Source organism: Oryctolagus cuniculus, chromosome 11, assembly GCF_051225735.1.
Source record: "Oryctolagus cuniculus isolate XC-2025 breed Fujian yellow rabbit chromosome 11, ASM5122573v1, whole genome shotgun sequence".
Classification (NCBI taxonomy): Eukaryota; Metazoa; Chordata; class Mammalia; order Lagomorpha; family Leporidae; genus Oryctolagus; species Oryctolagus cuniculus.
The window spans coordinates 122,962,026-122,980,963 of record NC_142877.1 but is presented as its reverse complement, the minus strand read 5'-3'; the positions used below and the strand labels follow the sequence as shown (position 1 = coordinate 122,980,963).

Here is an 18,938-nt window from a genome sequence, read left to right as displayed (position 1 = left end):
CCAAGCACGGTTTTCCAGTGACAGTGACCGCCGTGTGTGTGTGGCCCACTTACTCAGGCCCTGTGCCTGCTCTCTTGCCCTGTCCTTTGTCCTGACGAGTCACTGGCCAGCTGTGTGGCCTGGGGTCCTCTGCCTTCCGGTGTGTCCTGGCTGTTCCCTGCCCGTGGCTCTGTGGGCTCTGCTGCTGCTGGGCTGTCGCTGGCCTGCAGGTGTCAGGGGTGTGCAGGATGTGTTGTGCATCTCTTTGCAGATGGCAGCGCGTTGGCTGTGTGTCAGAGTGATGTGTCTTGGGAAAACCAGAGAGAGACATAGGCTCACAGCCAGAACTTGGGCTCTTAGCAAGCACCGGCAGAGCGGTCACTGCGAGGCTGTGGTACCCCCTGAGCCATCCCCATGTGGCTTGGCCCCTACATCTGTCCCAGGGGGTTGATGGCTGCCTGCCCTTAAAGCAGGGAGCCCTGAGTAGCGCCGGGGCTTTGGGGTTCCATTGCTCTCGCACAGCCTGCAGAGTCCTCAGCCCTGGGCAGCGCCCCCCATTGGGCCTCTCATACTCACCGCTTGACCGTCCTTGAACATAGAGTGCTGCTGCCTGTCGAGAAGGGGCTGCACAGCACCAGGCGTCGTGCTGATGAGAGAGTCAGGGCGTTCGGGCCGGGCCGGCGAGCCAGCGCCACTCTCTGTGCTGATGAGAGAGGGCGTTCGGGCCGGGCCGGCGAGCCAGCGCCACTCTCTGTGCTGATGAGAGGGTCAGGGCCTTCGAGCCGGGCCGGCGAGCCAGCGCCACTCGCTGTGGGTGCTGCTGCGAAGCTGCGCCAGCGCTGAGCCCACCCAGCGGCCCCTGCCCCTGTCCTGAGCCCCTGACCTCTGCTGTGGTGCGCGGAGGGAGACCCGCATGTCCTGTTGACAAAAGGGACAGAACCAGGAGCCCCTTCTGTGAGTCTCAGCAGACACGGCTTGGTGCGGAAACACTGGGCGTCGTTTGTGAAGCTGCGTTTGAAACGGTGGCGTGGGCACGAGCCGGGGGTCCCTGTGCTTCAGGACGTTTGGTTGTCTGCTGCTCCTTGAGCCTTGCTCGCTCCGTGGGGGAGACTGGCGCCGGGGGCAGTGCCGGACCCTGGCCAGGCGGCTCCTGCGTCTCTGGCCCGTCTTGCTCTGCTCTCGTCCCGAGCCCTGTTTCCTGTCTCTTGTTCCTGCTTTTATTTTCGGATAGCTCGAAGGAGTAGTTTCTTTTCTTGGTCATTGCTCACTGAAGTACTTTGCGTTTTTTAAGTGGTGATGTTTCATTGAAAATGAGATGGTAGAGACTTCGGTCATAAGTATGCCTGGAATTCAGTGGTTTTCATAGTCACCAGAGACCCAGAGCTGAAGGCTTGAGCCTGGGTGCCGTCCGTGCTGTGCACGGAGCGCTGAGCCAGCACGCCGGCCGAGGTTTCTGTTGGTCTGTGGGCGCGGCACGCACCTCTGCCGGCTCTCTCCGTCGGGCTGCCTGCGTGGGGCACCTCGCTGGCTTGTTCACACGCGTCACCTCTGCTGCAGCCGCTCTGCAGTGTGTGGTCTTGGCTGCGGGAGTAGGCAGTCTCCGAGGGGCAGTTTGATGTCCTGCGGCAGTGGCCCTGAACCTCCTGGATTCAGGTGTCCTTGAAGGCCTCCAGTGGGCAGGGCCGTTGGCTCCTTGACCAGGGGAGACTCAGAAGGTGGTCGAGTGGTGAGGTGTGTGGGGCGGCGTGCTAGGCCGCCGCTCGGGGTGCCAGCGTCCCACGTCAGAGTGCCTGGCATGAGTCCTGGCGTCTGCTTGCAGCCCAGTTTCCTGCCGTGACACGTGGGGGCACAGGTGACTGCTCAGTGCCCGGCTCCTGCCACCCCGTGGGAGAGCAGCACTGAGGTTGTGGGAGTGGACACGGGGAGTGGGCCAGCAGCTGAAGGAGAGCAGACGAACAGGAGAGGTTCCCAGGTGCGTGTCTGCTGACTGACAGGTGTGTCTTTGACTCAGTGGACAGGTTGCTGGACCCGGCCAGCAGGGCCCACATGGGCCTGGAGGAGCAGCTCCGGGAGCTGCTGGACAAGCTGGACCTCACCTGCGCCATGAAGTCCAGCGGCTCGCGGAGCAAACGGGCGAAGCTGCTGAAGAAAGAGATCGCTGCCCTTCGGAACAAGCTGAGCCAGCAGCAGGCTCAGCCCCCGCCGGCGGGGCCCGGTGCTGGGGGCTTTGGAGAGGACGGCGCTGCCCCAGGGCTGGAGCCTGGGGAGGAAGGTAAGCCCAAGGCGGTGTGGCCGTGCGCGCGCTCGGGGCCGGGCGGTGCTCTGGGGGCCTCCGGCGTGTGTGCCCTGACCTTCACGCAGCCCTCAGTTGCTGGACATTCTGTCGGTGTGTGTTACTCTACAACAAGACTGCGCATTCGGGCGGTCTGCTGCGTAGCCCTGAGCTGTTCACAGCGTGTAGGCCGCACAGTCAGGGTCTCCCCGATTCCAGCTGTCTGCACACCGCTGTGCGCGTGGCTCTGAGCTCGTGTTGCGCTGTAGCCTGAGATGAGTAGGACGCGGTGTCGTGTTTTGTGACGCAGGCTTTGGGAGGCGCTGTTGTCACCGAGTCACTGCTTCCTCGTGCTCGGTGGGCCCGGCCTGGTGCCTCTCCAGCGGTGTCCTCGCCGTTGCCGTCGCGGCGGCTGGTGGAGGTGGCATCTTGGTAGGTGAAGAACGCCCAGGAAGGAGCCGGGTAGCGGGGCTGTTTTCACAGATAGATGCAGAAGCCGTCTGTCGGTAGGAGAGCAGCAGAGTCCAGGCAGAGGCTGGCCCTGGCGGTGGCCGTCCGGTTGGTGAGCCGCAGCGAGTGTGGGCAAGCGGGAGGAAGCCGCTCCCGTTCTGCACCGGCCTCTCGGCAGAGGCAGCACCTGCTGGTTACGTGGACGGCACGTGGACAGGCCCTGCCCCTGCCCCTGCCGGCAGCCTGTGCTGTAGGCCCGAGTGTTCTCCTGGCATCCTCACGTGAGAACAGCAGACGTTAAAACGAGACAGATAATCGTTCTGCAGGTTGCTGCTACGTCAGAACGGTGCCAGCAGGCACAGCGTGCTGGGCGTCCCTGTTGGTGCTGCCTCCTGCCTGCGTGGACACGCTCACCTGCGTGCCCCGCCCTCAGCCGGGCCCCATGGGCAGGTGCTGAGCTGCCCTGTCTCTGGATGTAGCACACTGTAGCGCTGTGGGTGCTCCTCCTCAGGCCCCTCACGCTCCTCTCACCAGGGGAGACTACACATGTTTTCTTTTAGAAAATTACCTCCTGCCGGCGCCGCAGCTCGCTAGGCTAATCCTCCACCTGCGGCGTCGGCACCCCGGGTTCTAGTCCCGGTCGGGGCGCTGGATTCTGTCCCGGTTGCTCCTCTTCCAGTCCAGCTCTCTGCTGTGGCCCGGGAGGGCAGTGGAGGATGGCCCAGGTCCTTGGGCCCTGCACCCCATGGGAGACCAGGAGAGGCACTGTTTCACTCCCCAAATGGCTGGGACTGGGCCAGGTCAAAGTCAGGAATCAGGAGCTCCATCCAGGTCTCCCACGTGGGTCAGGGGCTGCTTTCCCCGGTGCGTTAACAGGGAACGCGATCACAAGTGGAACAGCCGGGACTCCAACTGGAGCCCGTACGGGAGGTTGGCACTGTAGGTGGAGGCTTAACCTGTGCCGCAGCACTGCCCTCAATTTCTTCTTTTTAAATTGTAATTATTATTTTTTAAAGATTTTTTTACTTTGAAATTCAGAGTTACACAGAGAGAGGAGAGGCAGAGAGAGAGAGGTCTTCCATCCGTTGGTTCACTCCCCAGATGACCGCAATGGCTGGAGCTACGCCAATCCAAAGCCAGGAGCCAGGAGCTTCCTCCGGGTCTCCCACAGGGGTACAGGAGCCCAAGGACTTGGGCCATCTTCTGCTGCTTTCCCAGGCCATAGCAGAGAGCTGGATCGGGAGTGGAGCAGCCGAGACGTGAACAGGCACCCGTATGGGATGCTGGCACTGCAGGCGGTGGCTTTACCCACTATGCCAAAGCGCTGGCCCCTTTAAATTATTGTTTTTTAAAGATGTATTCTTTAAAAAGAATACAAGAGAGGGAGGGAGGGAGGGAGGGGGTTGGGGGGGAGGGTATCTTCTCTCTGATAGTTCACTCCTCAAAAGGCCAGAAGCTTCTTCCAGGTCTCCCACATAGGTGCAGGGGCCTAAGCACTTGGGCTGTCCTCCACTCCTCTCCCAGGCCAACAGCAGAGAGCTGGATGAGAAGTGGAGCAGCAGAGACTTGAACCATTGCCCATATAGGATGCCGGTGCTGCAGGCTGTGGCTTAACCCGTTGTACCACAGTGCCGGCGCCGTGGCTCAGAATTCCTGCTTACGCTTTCTCGTCGTGTGCTGTCTTTGTTCTGGTTCTGGTTGCTCTGAGTTCCCGTAGCGGCAGAGCCAGGCTTTAGAAGTTTCCTGGTGCTGCACGTGGCAGGAGGCCCGTACCACGGAGGCTTCGCCCGAGGGCAACACTGTGCCTGATTTTGCCCTGCAAGCCGCGATGCCCTCCTCTGCGTGTCTGAAGGGTTCACTGGGTCTCTGGTGGGCCGAGCTGTCCCCTCTGTGGCCTGCCAAGTCCAGGGTGGTGTCACTGCCTGTTCCGTGGGCTTAGCTTTTGTGTGACCCGTTACGGAGTCCTGTTCCCTGCTCATGCCACCTCACACCGTGGATGGTCCTTGGTCCCTGGCCCCCTTCTGGCACACCGCTCTGTGCTTTGTGGATTATTCGTCCTCAGCACAGCGAGCAGGCCCACCCTCAGACTCTGGGCTGCAGGGCTGCTCTTCCACGCAAAGCTGCGGTTGCCTTTTCAGTTCTGTCGGAGCGCGCTCCCCACCCCGGGGAGTGTCGCTCTGCATCCCCACCCCTGCAGGAGCCAGCTGCTCCTCCAGAGGCCGGGTCTGCTGCTTTGTGGCTTGGGGTTGAGGGAAAGCACAGGCAGTGGGCTCAGGGAAGCGGCCTGGGGTGGCGTGCGATGGCACACCTGCGTGTTGAAGCGCGGGGGTCAGGAAAAGGCCTTGTGCTTTTTAGCCAGCGGGGGAGGGGACAGAGGACACCTGGAAGTCTGTGGTGAGGCGAGGCGAGGCGAGGCGCGGGAGGCAGGGCCCTCCAGAGTGGCCACGCATGCTGGCGAGGACACGAGCCCCTGAGCGGTGCCCTGGCGTGCTCCGCTGTAGCCCGTGCTGTGCACAGCTGAAGGCACGGATTGTTCTGTACCAGGTGCACAGCGCACAGGGCCACGTGCATGCGCGTGTGCTGCACTTGATGAGACTGGGACAGGCCGAGTCCCCGGCACCTGAAGGAGGGATGGCTTGTGGCCGGGGCGGGCTGCACCTAGTGGAGCTTGCTAAGCCCTGTGAGTGCACTTGGAGCTCTGGGGGTCTCAGTCTTCATTTTGACTGTGGCTTCAGGCGGCACCAGGGGTCAGTGGTGAGGGCAGGTAGCACCGTGCGTGTTAGGTCGGTGGGGATGCCAGGCTCCAGGGTCCCCTCGGTCAGGCCGGGCTCCAGGGTCCCCTCGGTCAGTGCAGCCTCCAGTGCCGCTGTGCCCCGGCCCCTGAGGCCTGCCTGCGTTGTACCCTGCACGCCTGGCAGGCAGGGGCACTGCTGGACGAGGAGCATTTGTTTAAACCCCGTGCCGAGGAGGGAGGAGTGTCATCCTGCTCTCGGGGTCCAGGTGTCCCCACACGCCACCTTGTGATGTCCCAGGAACTCGGTGACCTGGCACGTGGCCAGCGCCTCGTGGTGCAGATCCGACATCCTGTGCGAAACACTGCGGGTGGCTGCTTTGCTGTTTTGTGTTTGTGATAAGTTCCAGTGAGTGGAATTTTAGGAGCCTCACTCACCTACTGACCTACCTTCTTTCCTTTCTTTTTAAAGATTGATTTATTTGAAAGGCAGAGTTAGAAAAAGAGAGAGAGAGAGAGAGAGAGAGAGAGAGAGAGATCTTTCATTCACCGATTCACTCCCCAAATGACTGCTATGGCCAGGAGCCAGGAGCTCCCTCCAGGTCTCCCACGTGGGTACAGGGGCCCAAGGACTTGGGCCGTCTCCACTGCTTCCCCAGGCCACAGCAGAGCTGGGTGGGAAGGGGAGCAGCCGGCGTTGCCGGTGGCAGTGAACCTGCTGTGCGCCAGCAGTGGCCCCGGATCCTGGCTGCTCCCTCTCTCTGAGTCTGCGTCGAGTCCCCTAGTCCCCGTAAGCTTTTCAGAAGCATTTCCATGGTGTGATTAGCTCCAGTCAGGCTGCGCTCTGGGGACTGAGGGGCCTGCTGCTGTGTGGGTGGCAGAGGCTGTTCTGGTAGGGGAGGGGTCTGCACTCCTCACAGCCCCTAGCAAGGGATGGGGAGGCCGAGGTTCAGGATGATGGCCTGTGGGGGTTGCACTGGGGTGTCTGGACATCCCCCTGTCAGTGTGTGGGGAGCCTGTCTGGGGAGTTCTGTGGCAGCAGCTGGGAACGTGGGCCGCACACGGTGACCAGAAGAGCCTGCCCCGGTGTGGTGGTGCTGTGGGGAAGAGTCCCCAGCGCAGTGGTGCCTTGCCAGCCTGGCGGGAGCACCTGAGCTGGGCAGGGGCCTGTCCACCCTGGGCTCTGCTGCCCAGGCAGGGTGGGTAGTCCAAACACTGAGCCGGAGGCAGGAAATGAGGTTTGAAGTGCCCCTTGGCCTCCAAGGACAGGGTGGATGGGAGACTGTGAGGGCATCCTTGGCGGAGCCTGGACCGGGGCCTCAGTGCTGTCTGTGTCCCATTTACAACGTTTATGAAAGGCCTTATTGAACAAAAGGCTGTTTGTGGCCGTCACACCTGTCCCGGGAGTGTGACCCGGCCGTGACTGCTCTGTTACGCGCTGAGCAGTGGCTGGAGACGGTGCCTTTCAGCCCAGAGCGGCGGTGCGGCTGCTCGCGGAGAGCGAGCCCCCAGCTGCCCTGACCGGGCTGCGCCGCTCCTTTACGTCGCTGGAAGGAAGTTTGCCGTCCTGTTCCCGGAGTGTCGGCTCCGAGTTAACTGGGTGCTCAGAGGCCTGCCTGAGCGAGTGTGCAGCTTCTCGTTTTCACAGGGACGTCTGTATTTAAACATCAGCCTTGCAGACGTCCTGTGGTTTTCAGGAAGCGTGAGGTTTAATAAAACAAGAAACGTGCCCAGTGGCCACAGGCACGGCGCACGGCTTAGGTCATTGAAGGGTTACTCTGGGTTTCACGCCATGCTTCCTGTGGCCAAAGCCAGTCCTGTTTGGAAGGGAGCTCAGCCGTAGCGCGGCGTGGCGTGGCCTTGTGGCGTGGCCTTGTGGCGTGGCCTTGTGCCGGGCTGTCGGCCGCCCCAGGCTGCACCAAGGATGCCTGTGCCGTGTCGTTTGCGAACACCCCGATTTTCTGTGGGTAAATTTTAACCTCGTCTGTGCCGAGGTGACTGAGCCTGTCTTCCTGGGGACGCTCCGGTCAGAAGCTGACCTGGGGCCCGGGGTAGAGTCCGGGAGGCCCGTTTGAGGTCCCCTTGGTGGGGTGAGGTGTTTTCTTCTTCAAGGTAAGTGAGTTGTTGATTGTAGAAACTGCGTGAGCTAGAGGGCTGTGCGGACTGTTGTGTGCATGAGACGGTCTCGCAGCCCGGTGCCACACCATGCCGTGGCGCCAGGGAGGCGCTCACAGCGTGGCCGGCCCAGGGCGGCCTCCCGCTTCACAGTCGGTTATGTGGGATGCTTTGTTTCCTTAACTGAAGTAGTGTTTTGGTGGACTCACATTTATAGTAAGTTTTATGATAGATTTTATAATCTTCAGTTTTCAAAAATCACTTTATTTATAATTTTTTCAGGAGATAAATCTCCCCCTAAACTTGAACCATCAGATGCATTACCTCTTCCTTCAAACTCGGAGACTAATTCAGAACCACCAACCCTCAAACCAGTAGAACTCAACCCCGAGCAGAGTAAACTATTCAAAAGAGTCACATTTGATAATGCCTCACATAGCACTTGCACTCAGAGCGCACTGGTGAGCGGACACCCTCCAGAGCCCACCCTCGCCAGTAGTGGCGATGTGCCGGCGGCGGCGGCCTCCGCGGTGGCGGAGCCATCAAGCGATGTAAACAGACGCACCTCTGTTCTCTTCTGCAAATCGAAAAGTGTAAGCCCCCCAAAGTCTGCCAAGAACACTGAAACCCAGCCAACTTCTCCTCAGCTAGGGACCAAAACCTTTTTGTCTGTAGTCCTTCCGAGGTTGGAGACTCTACTGCAGCCAAGGAAAAGGTCGCGGAGCACATGCGGAGACTCCGAGGTGGAGCAGGAGTCCCCGGGAAAGCGCCTGGACACAGGTAAGCGCCGTGGGCTGGTGGCACCGCGCCCGCAGGGGCTGTGCTTCGGGCAGCACTGTGGTCCTTTGCAGAACAAACCATGCCGTTTTCTTCCCGAAGGTCCTAAACCCTGGGTCCGAGGGTGCCCTGCGGTGCGGCCTCGTGTCGCTGGCCCTGCGCTCTGCCCTGAGCAGTGTAGCGACGGGAGTGACGTCTCCTGGGGATGGAGACTGCTTGTCTTGAAGGTGGTGTGCACACCAGGCGCACTGGGGCCCTTGAGTGCCGCGTCTGGCCCGGCCGCCCTCGCAGCCCCCAGGAGGGTCTCCTCAGCCCTGGCCCTGAGCCTCCCGTGTACCACTCACACCATGTAGCTGCAGCCCCGTCAGCACGCACGTGGGGATTCGGACGGCCGCAGGGCCGCTCAGGTGCTGCTCGTTGGCCGCGGGCACGCGTGTCGCCGCTGCTCTGCTCCCCAGTCGCTCCGTGTGTGCCCACGCCCCCGCTGCGCCTCTGTCCTCGGCCCTCAGACAACAGCCTTGGAGGTGCCAGGGGCCCGTCCTCACCGCTCCGTCCAGGAGTGTTGCTGTGGTGTTTGTCCTTCCTGTCTGTCCGTCCTGCCTTCTCTACTGGCTGTGCCCTTGGGTAGTAAGGAGCAGGCCCACCCACCCCTGCATCCATGGTGCCCACCTGAGGGTCTTCACTGGATGGATAGAGCATGCTTTCTCCTGTGAGCGGAGGTGATTCCTTCTGAACTCCATTTTACTGTGTAAGAGTGTTTTGCACGTGTAACTACAGAAACGTTTAGAGGCTCCGTCCGTGTCCGTACGTGCTGGCCATTGACTAGGGTGCCATCTTGGGAATGTGGCAAGGCCTTTGTGTTTGGCAGTCACGGGGCTGCCTGGAGCCTTGGAGGACACAGGTGCAGGTGTCGGGGCTTTGTCAGCTCCTGGGGTTTCTCTCCCCAACTCCAGCTGCTCTCAGCCAGGTCCAGCGAGAGACCCCGGCACCTTGTTTCGAACTCCAGGGCACCAGGCCCTGGCTGATGTTGCTGGCCAGCCGCAGGCCTCTGCTCCACACACGGGGCATGGAGCTCCGTGTGGTGCTCCGCGTCCTCAGGGCTGCACGACTATCCGTGGCATGGGGTGCAGGGCAGGGCCCCACCGCAGAGCTGCTGGCGGGGGCAGTGGCCTCCCCGCCCTCACCTGGGGCCCGTGCCGGCACTGGCGGCTTCCAGCGGGTGGCCTCGCCTGGCCATCTAGGTCCTGCTGGGCCTTTGTCCCTGAGGGCCTCTAGCAGTGGACTAGTTTTACCAGCCTGGTGGCCGCGCCCTGCAGACCTCCCGTGGGTCTCCTCTGTGCCTCTCCACGCTGGAGGGCAGCTCTGCCTGTGTGATGGCGACGGTGAGTCGCAGGCGGTCCTCACCGGGTGATCCGCGCTGCACATTTCTGGAAGGATGCTCTGCCCGTCGACCCTCACTGAACAGACTTCTGCTTTCTTATTCCAGAGTGGCAGTAGATGTCAGTGGATCGCGTGAGCCCCTAAGCCTGACTCTGAGCGGCCTGCGAGCCTTAGCGCTGAGACAGACCTCAGGAGCGCGAGGCGGCAGCCGCTGCGTCCTCTGCCCAGCCCGGGCGGGGCTGGGTGTGGTCTGAGTGTGGCCAGTCCTCCGTCCATCTGGCTTCGCCGTCACCTGAACCTTGTGCTCTCTGCACGCCTGGATTTCTTGCTCCGAGTTTCACTTCTTCGCATTCTGAGGACTCGAAGTGTTCCGGAACCTTCCGCGTTTCCCCTGGGTCATCTGTGTGCTCTGAACTTGTAGGGAGCGCTCTGTGTCCTCCAGTGCACGCGAGCTTCCGAGTTAGATTGAGAACGGATTCCTTCATCCTGGACTCTCACCTGTGGGCCCGCTCCTGTCACCGTCCCGTGCCGTAGGCTGGGCCTGTGGTGCCTTGGGCCCTGGGGAAGCCTGGAGCGGGGGCCTGAGCCTGCGGAGCCGCCCTGGCTTGCAGCTTCCTTCTGCTGCGACTGCTTAGTTACTTCCAACCGAGAAGCGTTGGCCTGGCACGGGCTGCTTGCGCCTTCCTTGAGACTGTTGCCGCGAGGTTCCTGCCAGGCCCGTGGTTGGGGGTGAAAGCAAGTCTTGTCTTCTGCATCTTCGCTGTTCGGGGAGGAGTCGGTGTCCCTTCCTTTCAGCCAGACCAGGTTGTCGCTCGCTCTTTGGGTCCTGGTCATTCCCTTTTTCCCGCAGCTGGACAGTGGCTGTGCGCAGTGGCCCTCTCGGAGCACAGAGGCCCCTGCACCCTTGCATTTCCGCATCATCCGCATGGATCGCATTGGAGCCATCAGTTCCGCCGTCCTCTAGACAAAGCCAGCCCAGCCCCGGAGGAGACCTGCGCCCTCCAGCCCACCCCTCTGTAAGTCAGAGCTGGCGGTGGGCTGAGCTGGCGGGCGCCTTCTGCCTCTGCCCTCCCTCTGAGGGGAGCCCGGAGAATGCCCCTCGGCTGGAGCACCTGCTGCGGCACAGACCGCGAGCGCCAGCTCTCCGCGCCTGTCCTCAGGTGCCCACACGCCTGCCTGCCGGGCCAGGTCCTGCACGTGGCCCTGTCTGGAGACGGCTCTGCCGTGTGTCCTCACTCGGTTGTTAGCGTCTTGGTTTCTGGATCTACCTGATACTCCACCTCCCTTGACGTCTTCCCTTGACTGGCTGCTGTCTCGTGCTGGCCGTGCCCCGTGCCTGCCCTTGGGGACCTCCTTCATGGAGCAGGGTGGTGTCTGCGAACTTCTTTGTTGCCGAGTTTGTTTTTAGGATTGATTGATTTATTTGAAAGGCAGAGTTAGAGACAGATCTTTCATCTGGTTCACGCTCCAAATGGCCGCAACAGCCAGGGCTGGGCCAGGAACCAGGAGCTTCATCCCGGTCTCGCACGTGGGTGCCAGGGCCCAAGCACTTGGGCCATCTTCTGCTGCTTTCCCAGGTGCATTAGCAGGGAGGTGGATCAGAAGTGGAGAGCCGGGACTTGTACCAGTGCCCGTATGGGTGCCAGCGCTGCAGTTGGTGGCTTTCCCTGCAGTGTAACGGTGCCGGTCCCCGTGGCTGAGTGCCTACTGCAGGGTGGAGAAGACACAGCCGTGTGGTCATTTTGGCACTTCTAGGAGTAAGAGCGTGTCCGCAGCTTGGCCGGTGTCGTCGCACTGGACGTTCGTCCTGCACTGGGCTTGGTGTGTGTCTGAACTCGTCAGGTTCATCTGAGCTCTGGGGCAGATTTGGCGATGGCAGCAGTGGGGACCAGGATGCAGACCCCAGCCCCTGTCCTCCCGCCAGGGGCTTTGCCCTGTGCTGCAGGCGTGAGCTGCTCAGGGTGGGTTCCCGGCCTCTTGCAGAGGGTTGATAGGCTGTCTGGGGGCCCTCTGGGGTCCCCTCCCTTGCAACCACGGCCTGCTTGGCTCGTCAGAGTGGTTGGGCCGGCGGTCCTGGGTAGAGTGGGCTCCTGGCAGGAGCCCTGTTTTCACTCACTCCCCTAGTGCGCCAGCTTCACTCAGCATTTAAAACACCCTGTGCCGGAGCCCCCGCTGTGTTCTGGGTGACAGGCGTGTGTGTGGTGTTCGTGGGTTCCCCCGGGGCGTCACCTGTGTGGGTCTCGAGTCTGGAGTGGGGCTCAGAATCCTGCGGGACACGTGTCCTTTGAGGTCCTCGGAGGGCTGCTGAAGGGGGCGGTCCCAGTGGGTTCCACCCTGAGGCTGCAGCCCATGGGGCAGGCTGGGAAGCCAGGGTGCAGGCAGAGGCGCTGGGGCGTGCCGCCCTGGCTGCAGAACCTTAGCAGCCTGAGCCCAGGCTCCCTGGCACGCCCTCCAGGGCCTTGTGGCCCGCGTGGGCCCCCGTTCTGCAGAGCTGACCGGAGCCTTGGTCTCTCCTTCAGCCTTTCCTCCGTCCCCTTACCAGGGGGAGGCCCTGGGACCCTCTGCCAGGCTTCCTCGTGCCCCCTGCTGGGAAGGGTGACTTGCTGTCACCTGCCCCGCCCCCTGCTCGCTGGCACTCGGCCGTGTCCTGGGACAGCCTTGTCCACAGCTGCTCTGGGTGCTGCGCGCCCTCCGATGAAACGTGGGGGGGGGGGCGTTGAAAGGCAGAAGTGTGCGCGTTCTCTCTCTCTGAATGGAGGGCTTCCCGAGGCCTCCCTCTCGTCCCTCAGTGTGGAGTTGGGGGCCTGGCCTCGTGTGCCCCGCTCTCTTGCAGCACCCCAGGCTGGAGCTGTGAGTGGCTGTGGCTGGTCTTCCTCCTCCCCTAGTCGGCCACACCTGCCTGTGGGCCAGGCTGGCTGCCGCTTGGCTCCCAGGCCGTTCCCATTGGAGGCCCTGGCACAAGTTGGAGATCACTTTCTACAGAAGTCTGCTCAGTCCTGAGTCGGTGTCCACAGCACAGGCCGGCGAGGCCGGGCCAGGGCACCTGGACCGCGGTGCTTCAGTCTCTGGCCTCGGCCCCACGTGTCCATGGACCGTTGAGTCTGTGGCTGGGAGCCCTGAGTGCTGGCGCTGGAGCCGGCCCAAGGGCACGGGCTCTGCCCGGCCCTCAGGTGTCCCGGGTGGGCAGGCTCCCAGGGCAGAGCTGGGTGTCGGTGTCTGAGGAAGTAGCACTTCCCACTTGGGCCCTGGAACTGTCGCTGGGGGCCTGAAGGTGGGGCCTGACCAGCCTGGTGTCGCCCCGGCATCTCCGATTCTGCAGAGCTTCAGGTCGCAGCGAGCGTGACGGCCCTGCCTGCTGTACATCCTGCTGCAGAGGTGCTGGGCCAGGCGGGGTCCCCCGCGCAGCCTGTGGACCAGGCCCCCCCCCCCCCCCCCCCGCAGCCTCTGGCACCAGGCAGGGTCCCCCCCGTGCAGCCTCTGGACCAGGCGTCCCCCCCCCCCCCGCGCAGCCTCTGGCGCCAGGCGGGGTCCCCCCCGTGCAGCCTGTGGACCAGGCGCCCCCCCCCCCCCCCCCCCCCCCCGCGCAGCCTCTGGCGCCAGGCAGGGTCCCCCTGCGCAGCCTCTGGACCAGGTGGGGTCCTCCTGTGCAGCCTCTGGCACCAGGTGGGGTCCCCCCCCCACAGGCTCTGGACTAGGCGGGGTCCTCCGTGCGTGTAGCCTCTGGCACCAGGCGGGGTCCCCCCCACGCAGCCTCTGGCACCAGGCGGGGTCCCCCGCGCAGCCTCTGGCACCAGGCGGGGTCCCCCCCCCCCGCGCGCAGCCTCTGGGCCTCAGCCCTGTGAAGTGAGCTGTGCTCGCGGAGGACCAGGCTGGATCCAGTCACTGGTCTCAAAGTGTTTCCAAGAAATGGAATGGGTGTAGTTGGTTTTTAATGGGATTCTGTCTTAGGAAAAATGTTTCCCCTCCCCTCCCCCTCCCCCTCCCGGAGGGAGCCTGGCCATTCACCACCAACTGCCTGAGCCAGGAAGGCCCGCGAGGGGCTGTGGACACACCAGGGGTCAGGCTGTTCCGGGGCGGGTTGGGAGTGACTGAGTTGACTCGGATTCGCCTGATCGAGGTACTGAGTTTGTGGAGCTCTTTGGTGAGTTCAGGCCCACCCCCCGGGAGCACTACCCCTGTGCGCTGGGTGCTGGTGACTTGGAGTGGCCTGGATTGAGAGGGCCCTCGTGTGCTGGCTTTAAGTGTTGGGTCAGCCTTTTTAAAGCAAGGTGTTTGGATGTAATTACTTTGTGTGAAGCTGCTTCTGTTTGTGCGATGGCCCCTTGGTCTGGACGCGCAGCCCCCAGGGTGCAGCAGGCCACCTCTGCCACAGCGCAGGGCCAGTGACGGGCACCTAGTTAGAGCGCTCTCCCAGATGAGCGCTCACGGAACCACTTTTGTTCGAGTTTACTGCCTTGTGTGTGTTTCATTCAGTGACTTTGTTGTGAGGGCTGGGTGCGGGTGCTGTACTTGTGTTCTCTGTAAGGATAAGTTAATTCTGAGGTGCCACTGTGCGTGGCAGTGCTGCTGAGGGCTGACGCAGTCTCGCTTGCCTGTGTTGCAGGTCTCACCAATGGCTTTGGGGGCGCGAGGAGTGAGCAGGAGCCGGGCAGCGGCCCAGGCAGGAAAGCCGCTCCCCGGCGCCGCTGTGCCTCTGAGTCCAGCATCTCCTCCAGCAGCAGCCCGCTCTGCGAAACAAGGTGGGTGCCACGGCCCCTCGCTGGGACAGGGAGCTCGGCTCGCACGCCCGTGCCCTCACGAGAAAGCTGGCCCGTGTGCGTGCATGTGCACGCGTCCCCTTTGTCCCATAGTGCTCTGGTTCATGGAGCTAACCAGAAGCAAGAACAAAACCACATGCAGACATAAGCAGATCTGTGGTTACGTCCGTGCGTGTCTTTTCCCCACCAAGGCTTGCCTTCAGCAAGACAGCCGCGAGCACAGCCCCGCCTCTGCCCGGCGTGCCCGGCACGGTGTGGGTCGGGCCTGGCGGAGGCGAGCTGTGGGCATGCGCCGCTTGCACTCTGGGTGTTGTCCTGGCGGGAGGAGCCTCTGACCGTGCCTTCCTCCTGAAGTTTCAGTGTGCCCAAGTGCGGGCGCGGCAAGCCTGCCCTGGTGCGCAGGCACACGTTGGAGGACCGCAGCGAGCTGATCTCCTGCATCGAGAACGGCAACTACGCCAAGGCGGCCAGGATCGCAGCCGGTGAGTTGCCGTGCTGCTTCACTCCGCCATGTTCACCAAGCCGCGCCCTGTAGCCAGACTGGCACCCAGCAGGGCCTGGGCTGCATGCTGGGGGCGGAGTCGCTGTGGCTTCTGTGGGTTCTGGCCCCAGTGGTCCTGATTGTCATATGGCCAGGGCCCTTGGAGAGTCCTGGGCTCCCGGGGTGGTGTAGCTCCCCGCTATTGAGGTGGGCTTGGGGTTGAGAGCCGAGCGGCAGTGAGAAGAGCAGGCAGTTGCTAGTGGGGTCCAGAACTTTGGTGTTAGTTTTGTGATGTTGGATCCGAATGGTGTCCCTGGAGTGAGGGTCTTGGGAGGGGTCCTGCTGAGAGGCCTTAGAGATGGGGTGCCAGGCCCTGGACCCATGGGAGGAGTGGGGCTGTCAGCTTCCTCCAGGCCTGAAGAGGTGTGGCCATGGCGGGCTGAGGGGCCCTGGGGGGAGGCTCTGGGGGTGCTGGGTGTCCTCCCACATTCACCAGAAGTGGCCTCCTCTCCCCAGAAGTGGGCCAGAACAGCATGTGGATTTCCACCGAGGCCGCGGCCTCCGTCCTGGAGCCCCTGAAAGTGGTGTGGGCCAAGTGCAGCGGCTACCCCTCCTACCCGGCACTGGTGAGTCCCCTCCTGCGGAGCTGCTGCGAGAGCGGGCGGCCATCCCGGTGGGCCTGCCGGCGTGCGGGTGGCACGTGTGACCGAGCTGTCTGTCTTGGCAGATCATTGACCCCAAGATGCCGCGGGTGCCTGGCCACCACAACGGCGTCACCATCCCGGCCCCGCCCCTGGACGTGCTGAGGATCGGCGAGCACATGCAGACCAAGTCGGATGAGAAGTTGTTTCTGGTTCTGTTTTTTGATAACAAGAGGAGTTGGTGAGTGGAGGCCTCGCTCTGAGGCTCAGCCTCTGTGGGCCCCACTTGCCAGGGTCTGCCAGGCCTTGCCTGTGCCGTGTGGGCTGGGGGCCCCGTACAGACTAAAGCCGGTGGGGCCCGTGCTGCTCTGGGTTCCGAGGTGGGTGTAGTCTGATGGTACGGGCACCGAGCACTGGTCATTCTCTGTCCCCACAGCCTCCAGTTCTCTCTCTCTCTCTCTCTCTCTCTCTTTTTTTTTTTTTTAAAGAAAAGAAGACTTATTTGAGAGGTAGAGTTAGGTCTTCCTTCCGCTGATTCACTTTCCAAATGGCTGCAGCGGCTGGAGCTGAGCTGATCTGAAGCCAGGAGCCAGGAGCTTCTTCTGGTCTCCCATGAGGGTGTAGGGTCCCAAAGACTCGGGCCATCTTCCACTGCTTTCCCAGGCCACAGCAGAGAGCTGCATCGGAAGTGGAGCAGCCGGGTCTCGAATTGGCACCCACATGGGATGCCGATGCTGCAGGCGGGTGGAAGCTCAACCCACTGCACCACACCACCGGCCCCTCCGATCCTTCTTGTCTGGTCCCAGCCAAGTTGGCTGTTCTCATTTCCTGGCTGTGTCCACAGTAGAACTCTGGGCCCTGACCCTCTGCCAGGATGTCCCCCTACCCACCCAGGGCCTCCTGCAGGAGGCCCCACCTGTGCCTGGCCACTCTGACCCAGATCACCTGGAGGCCCCAGCACGCCCCAGTGCAGCCCTCAGGACCCATGTGAGGAGGATGCAGTGACTGTGCCCCTGCCTCTCCTGACTGACCCTGCGGGCAGCCACTCACCTCTGCCCATGCCTAGCTGTGTGCGCACGTGCGTGTGTGTTTATCACTTAGGACACAGGCGTTTGGTGTGTGTGTGTGTGTGTGTCACTTAGGACACAGGCATTTGGTGTGTGTGTGTGTGTGTCACTTAGGACACAGGCGTTTGGTGTGTGTGTGTGTCACTTAGGACACAGGCGTTTGGTGTGTGTGTGTGTGTGTGTACTTAGGACACAGGCATTTGGTGTGTGTGTGTGTCACTTAGGACACAGGCGTTTGGGGTGTGTGTGTGTGTGTGTGTACGTGCGCATGTCTTCCTGTGTTCCCCTGTATCACTTAGGACACAGATGTTTGGTGTGTGTGTGTGTGTGTGTGTGTGTGTATGTATCACTTAGGACACAGGCGTTTGGTAAGTGTGTGCGTGTGTGTGTGTGTGTGTGTGTGTGTCCATGTCTTCCTGTGTTCACCCTGTATCACTTAGGACACAGGCGTTTGAGTGTGTGTACATGCGTGTCTGCATGCATGTCTCTCGTGCCCACCCTTTGTAGCTTAGGACATGGAGGTGTTTGGTGGGTGTTTGGAGGAGGAGGAGGAGGAGGTGACTTGGGCTCTGTGCTGCCTGAGCCCCGAGAGCTGTGGGGAGAGCAGGGGTGGCTCTGCTCCTGGGTGGGGCTGGGCTTGTTTGGGGAGCACTGAAGTGGGGCGTGCCGGCCGTCTTCCCTTGTTCAACTTTTTCCCTTTTTCCCTTGAAACAGGCAGTGGCTGCCTAAATCCAAAATGGTCCCCCTGGGGATCGACGAGACGATAGACAAGCTGAAGATGATGGAGGGGAGGAACTCGAGCATCCGCAAGGCCGTGCGCGTCGCCTTCGACCGGGCCATGAACCACCTGAGCCGCGTGCACGGGGAGCCGGCCAGCGACCTCAGCGACATCGACTGAGCCGGCACGGCCACAGCCCTTGTCCATAGTGTTGATAAGCTGTACATACTGTATATTGTTTAAAACTTAACTTATTCTGATTTTTAGTCCTAGTTCTTGAATTCTTTTCCCCGGGGAGGGGGAGGTTCTGGTTCCGAGTTTTGTACCTCCATCTCGGCCGCCCAGCGGGGCGGTGTGTTGCCCGCCGCGCCCCGGGCGCCCCGCAGCGCGCTGCCGCGGCCTCGCTTCCTTTGATCTGTAGCTTTTTTTAACAGAGACTTTTGAATGTTTAATAATTTTGTAAATCTTGCTCTTTACACAGAGTACCACTTATTTAATAAGACGGGATGTAAATTTACAGTGACAAATGTGTATTTTAGGAGAGAAAATGACATTATTTTGAATGGTACTTTGTGGAAGGAGGAGCAGTGGGCGCCAGCAGACGCACTTGGCGCCCGTGCAGCCCGCCGTCCGGCTGCCCCAGGCTCCCCCGCCCCCCGGCGGGTTATTTATTGTAGAAACTGTATCCATTTGCTTTATAATGAAAAATAAATTTGCAAAGGTATATTGAATATGCATTTTATACAGGCACATAAAAATTCGAGTTGGTTGCGTGGCTGTAAATGACCCTGGCCTATGTGTGCTTTGATTTTGTAACCTGTAATCTTTTGTTTACAATGAGGGGCTTTCTGTAACTCGTTTTAATTTAGAACACTTTGGTAGCAATAGAAACTTTGGATACATTTTTGTATGGTACATGTGATGTATATAGAATTAGTACTTTATTTTTATTTTTAAGAGGTAAAGCATTATGTTAGGGGGGAAAGTAGGGTGGGTTTCCAAATTTGCATTTTTTATATTAAAAATAAAGTCACGATTTGGACGGTGTGGCCATTTCATTCCTGCCTCCCGCGGCTGCAGGGGCTCGGGGCTCGGCCAGGTGGGCAGCACGCCCGCGTCTTGAACGTTGTCACGGGAGGCGCTATTTATTATTTTGCCTAATCCTATTTTTACTTTAAAGCTATAGCGACTTTAAAATTTTTAAAATTTTTTTTTCTTTTTTTTTTCTTTTAAGTCTGCGCTGTTTGTAACATCTCCATGGGAACTTGGAAATAAAGTCTTCCTTGGATGGTTTCTGTCCCTGCTGTTCCCTTGCTGTGGCCCGTGTGGGCCACCCTCCAGGAAGGCAGGTCGGGGAGAGGACTGGCTCGCCCCGTGTCCGAGGGGGAGGTGGCCAGCTTAAGCCCCGTGCTTCTTGGGCAGCGCGTGGGGCGGGGTCGGTCGGCGGAGGGCGCAGAGAACGTCGCTGTCCGTGCGGCTGTACGACCTCCAGGGGGCTGCTCTCCCAGCTTCCGGAGTCGGCCTCGCCTCTCCCTTTGGCCTATACCAGTGAGTGCTCAGGCTGGGAGTG

At 61.1% G+C, this 18,938-nt stretch overlaps 1 protein-coding gene across 3 annotated transcripts in view; it reads left to right on the top strand.

Annotated features, from left to right (window-relative positions):
* The window catches only part of BRD1 (bromodomain containing 1), a 45,264-nt gene extending 26,601 nt beyond the window's left edge, over positions 1-18,663 (top strand). Inside the window, exons 7-14 of one of the 3 annotated variants that reach the window (XR_016216443.1) lie at positions 1,991-2,251; positions 7,830-8,140; positions 8,223-8,327; positions 14,308-14,443; positions 14,816-14,943; positions 15,459-15,568; positions 15,670-15,824; positions 17,365-18,663. Coding sequence is in view for 2 of the 3 variants with exons in the window: in XM_051839197.2 (XP_051695157.1) it covers positions 1,991-2,251; positions 7,830-8,327; positions 14,308-14,443; positions 14,816-14,943; positions 15,459-15,568; positions 15,670-15,824; positions 17,365-17,548 (1,472 nt within the window). In the remaining variant the exon portion in view is untranslated. Of the gene's footprint in view, positions 1-1,990; positions 2,252-7,829; positions 8,328-14,307; positions 14,444-14,815; positions 14,944-15,458; positions 15,569-15,669; positions 15,825-17,364 lie in introns of all 3 variants that reach the window. The other 2 variants (XM_051839199.2, XM_051839197.2) reach the window with 2 other exon arrangements.
* Positions 18,664-18,938: the final 275 nt, after the last annotated feature.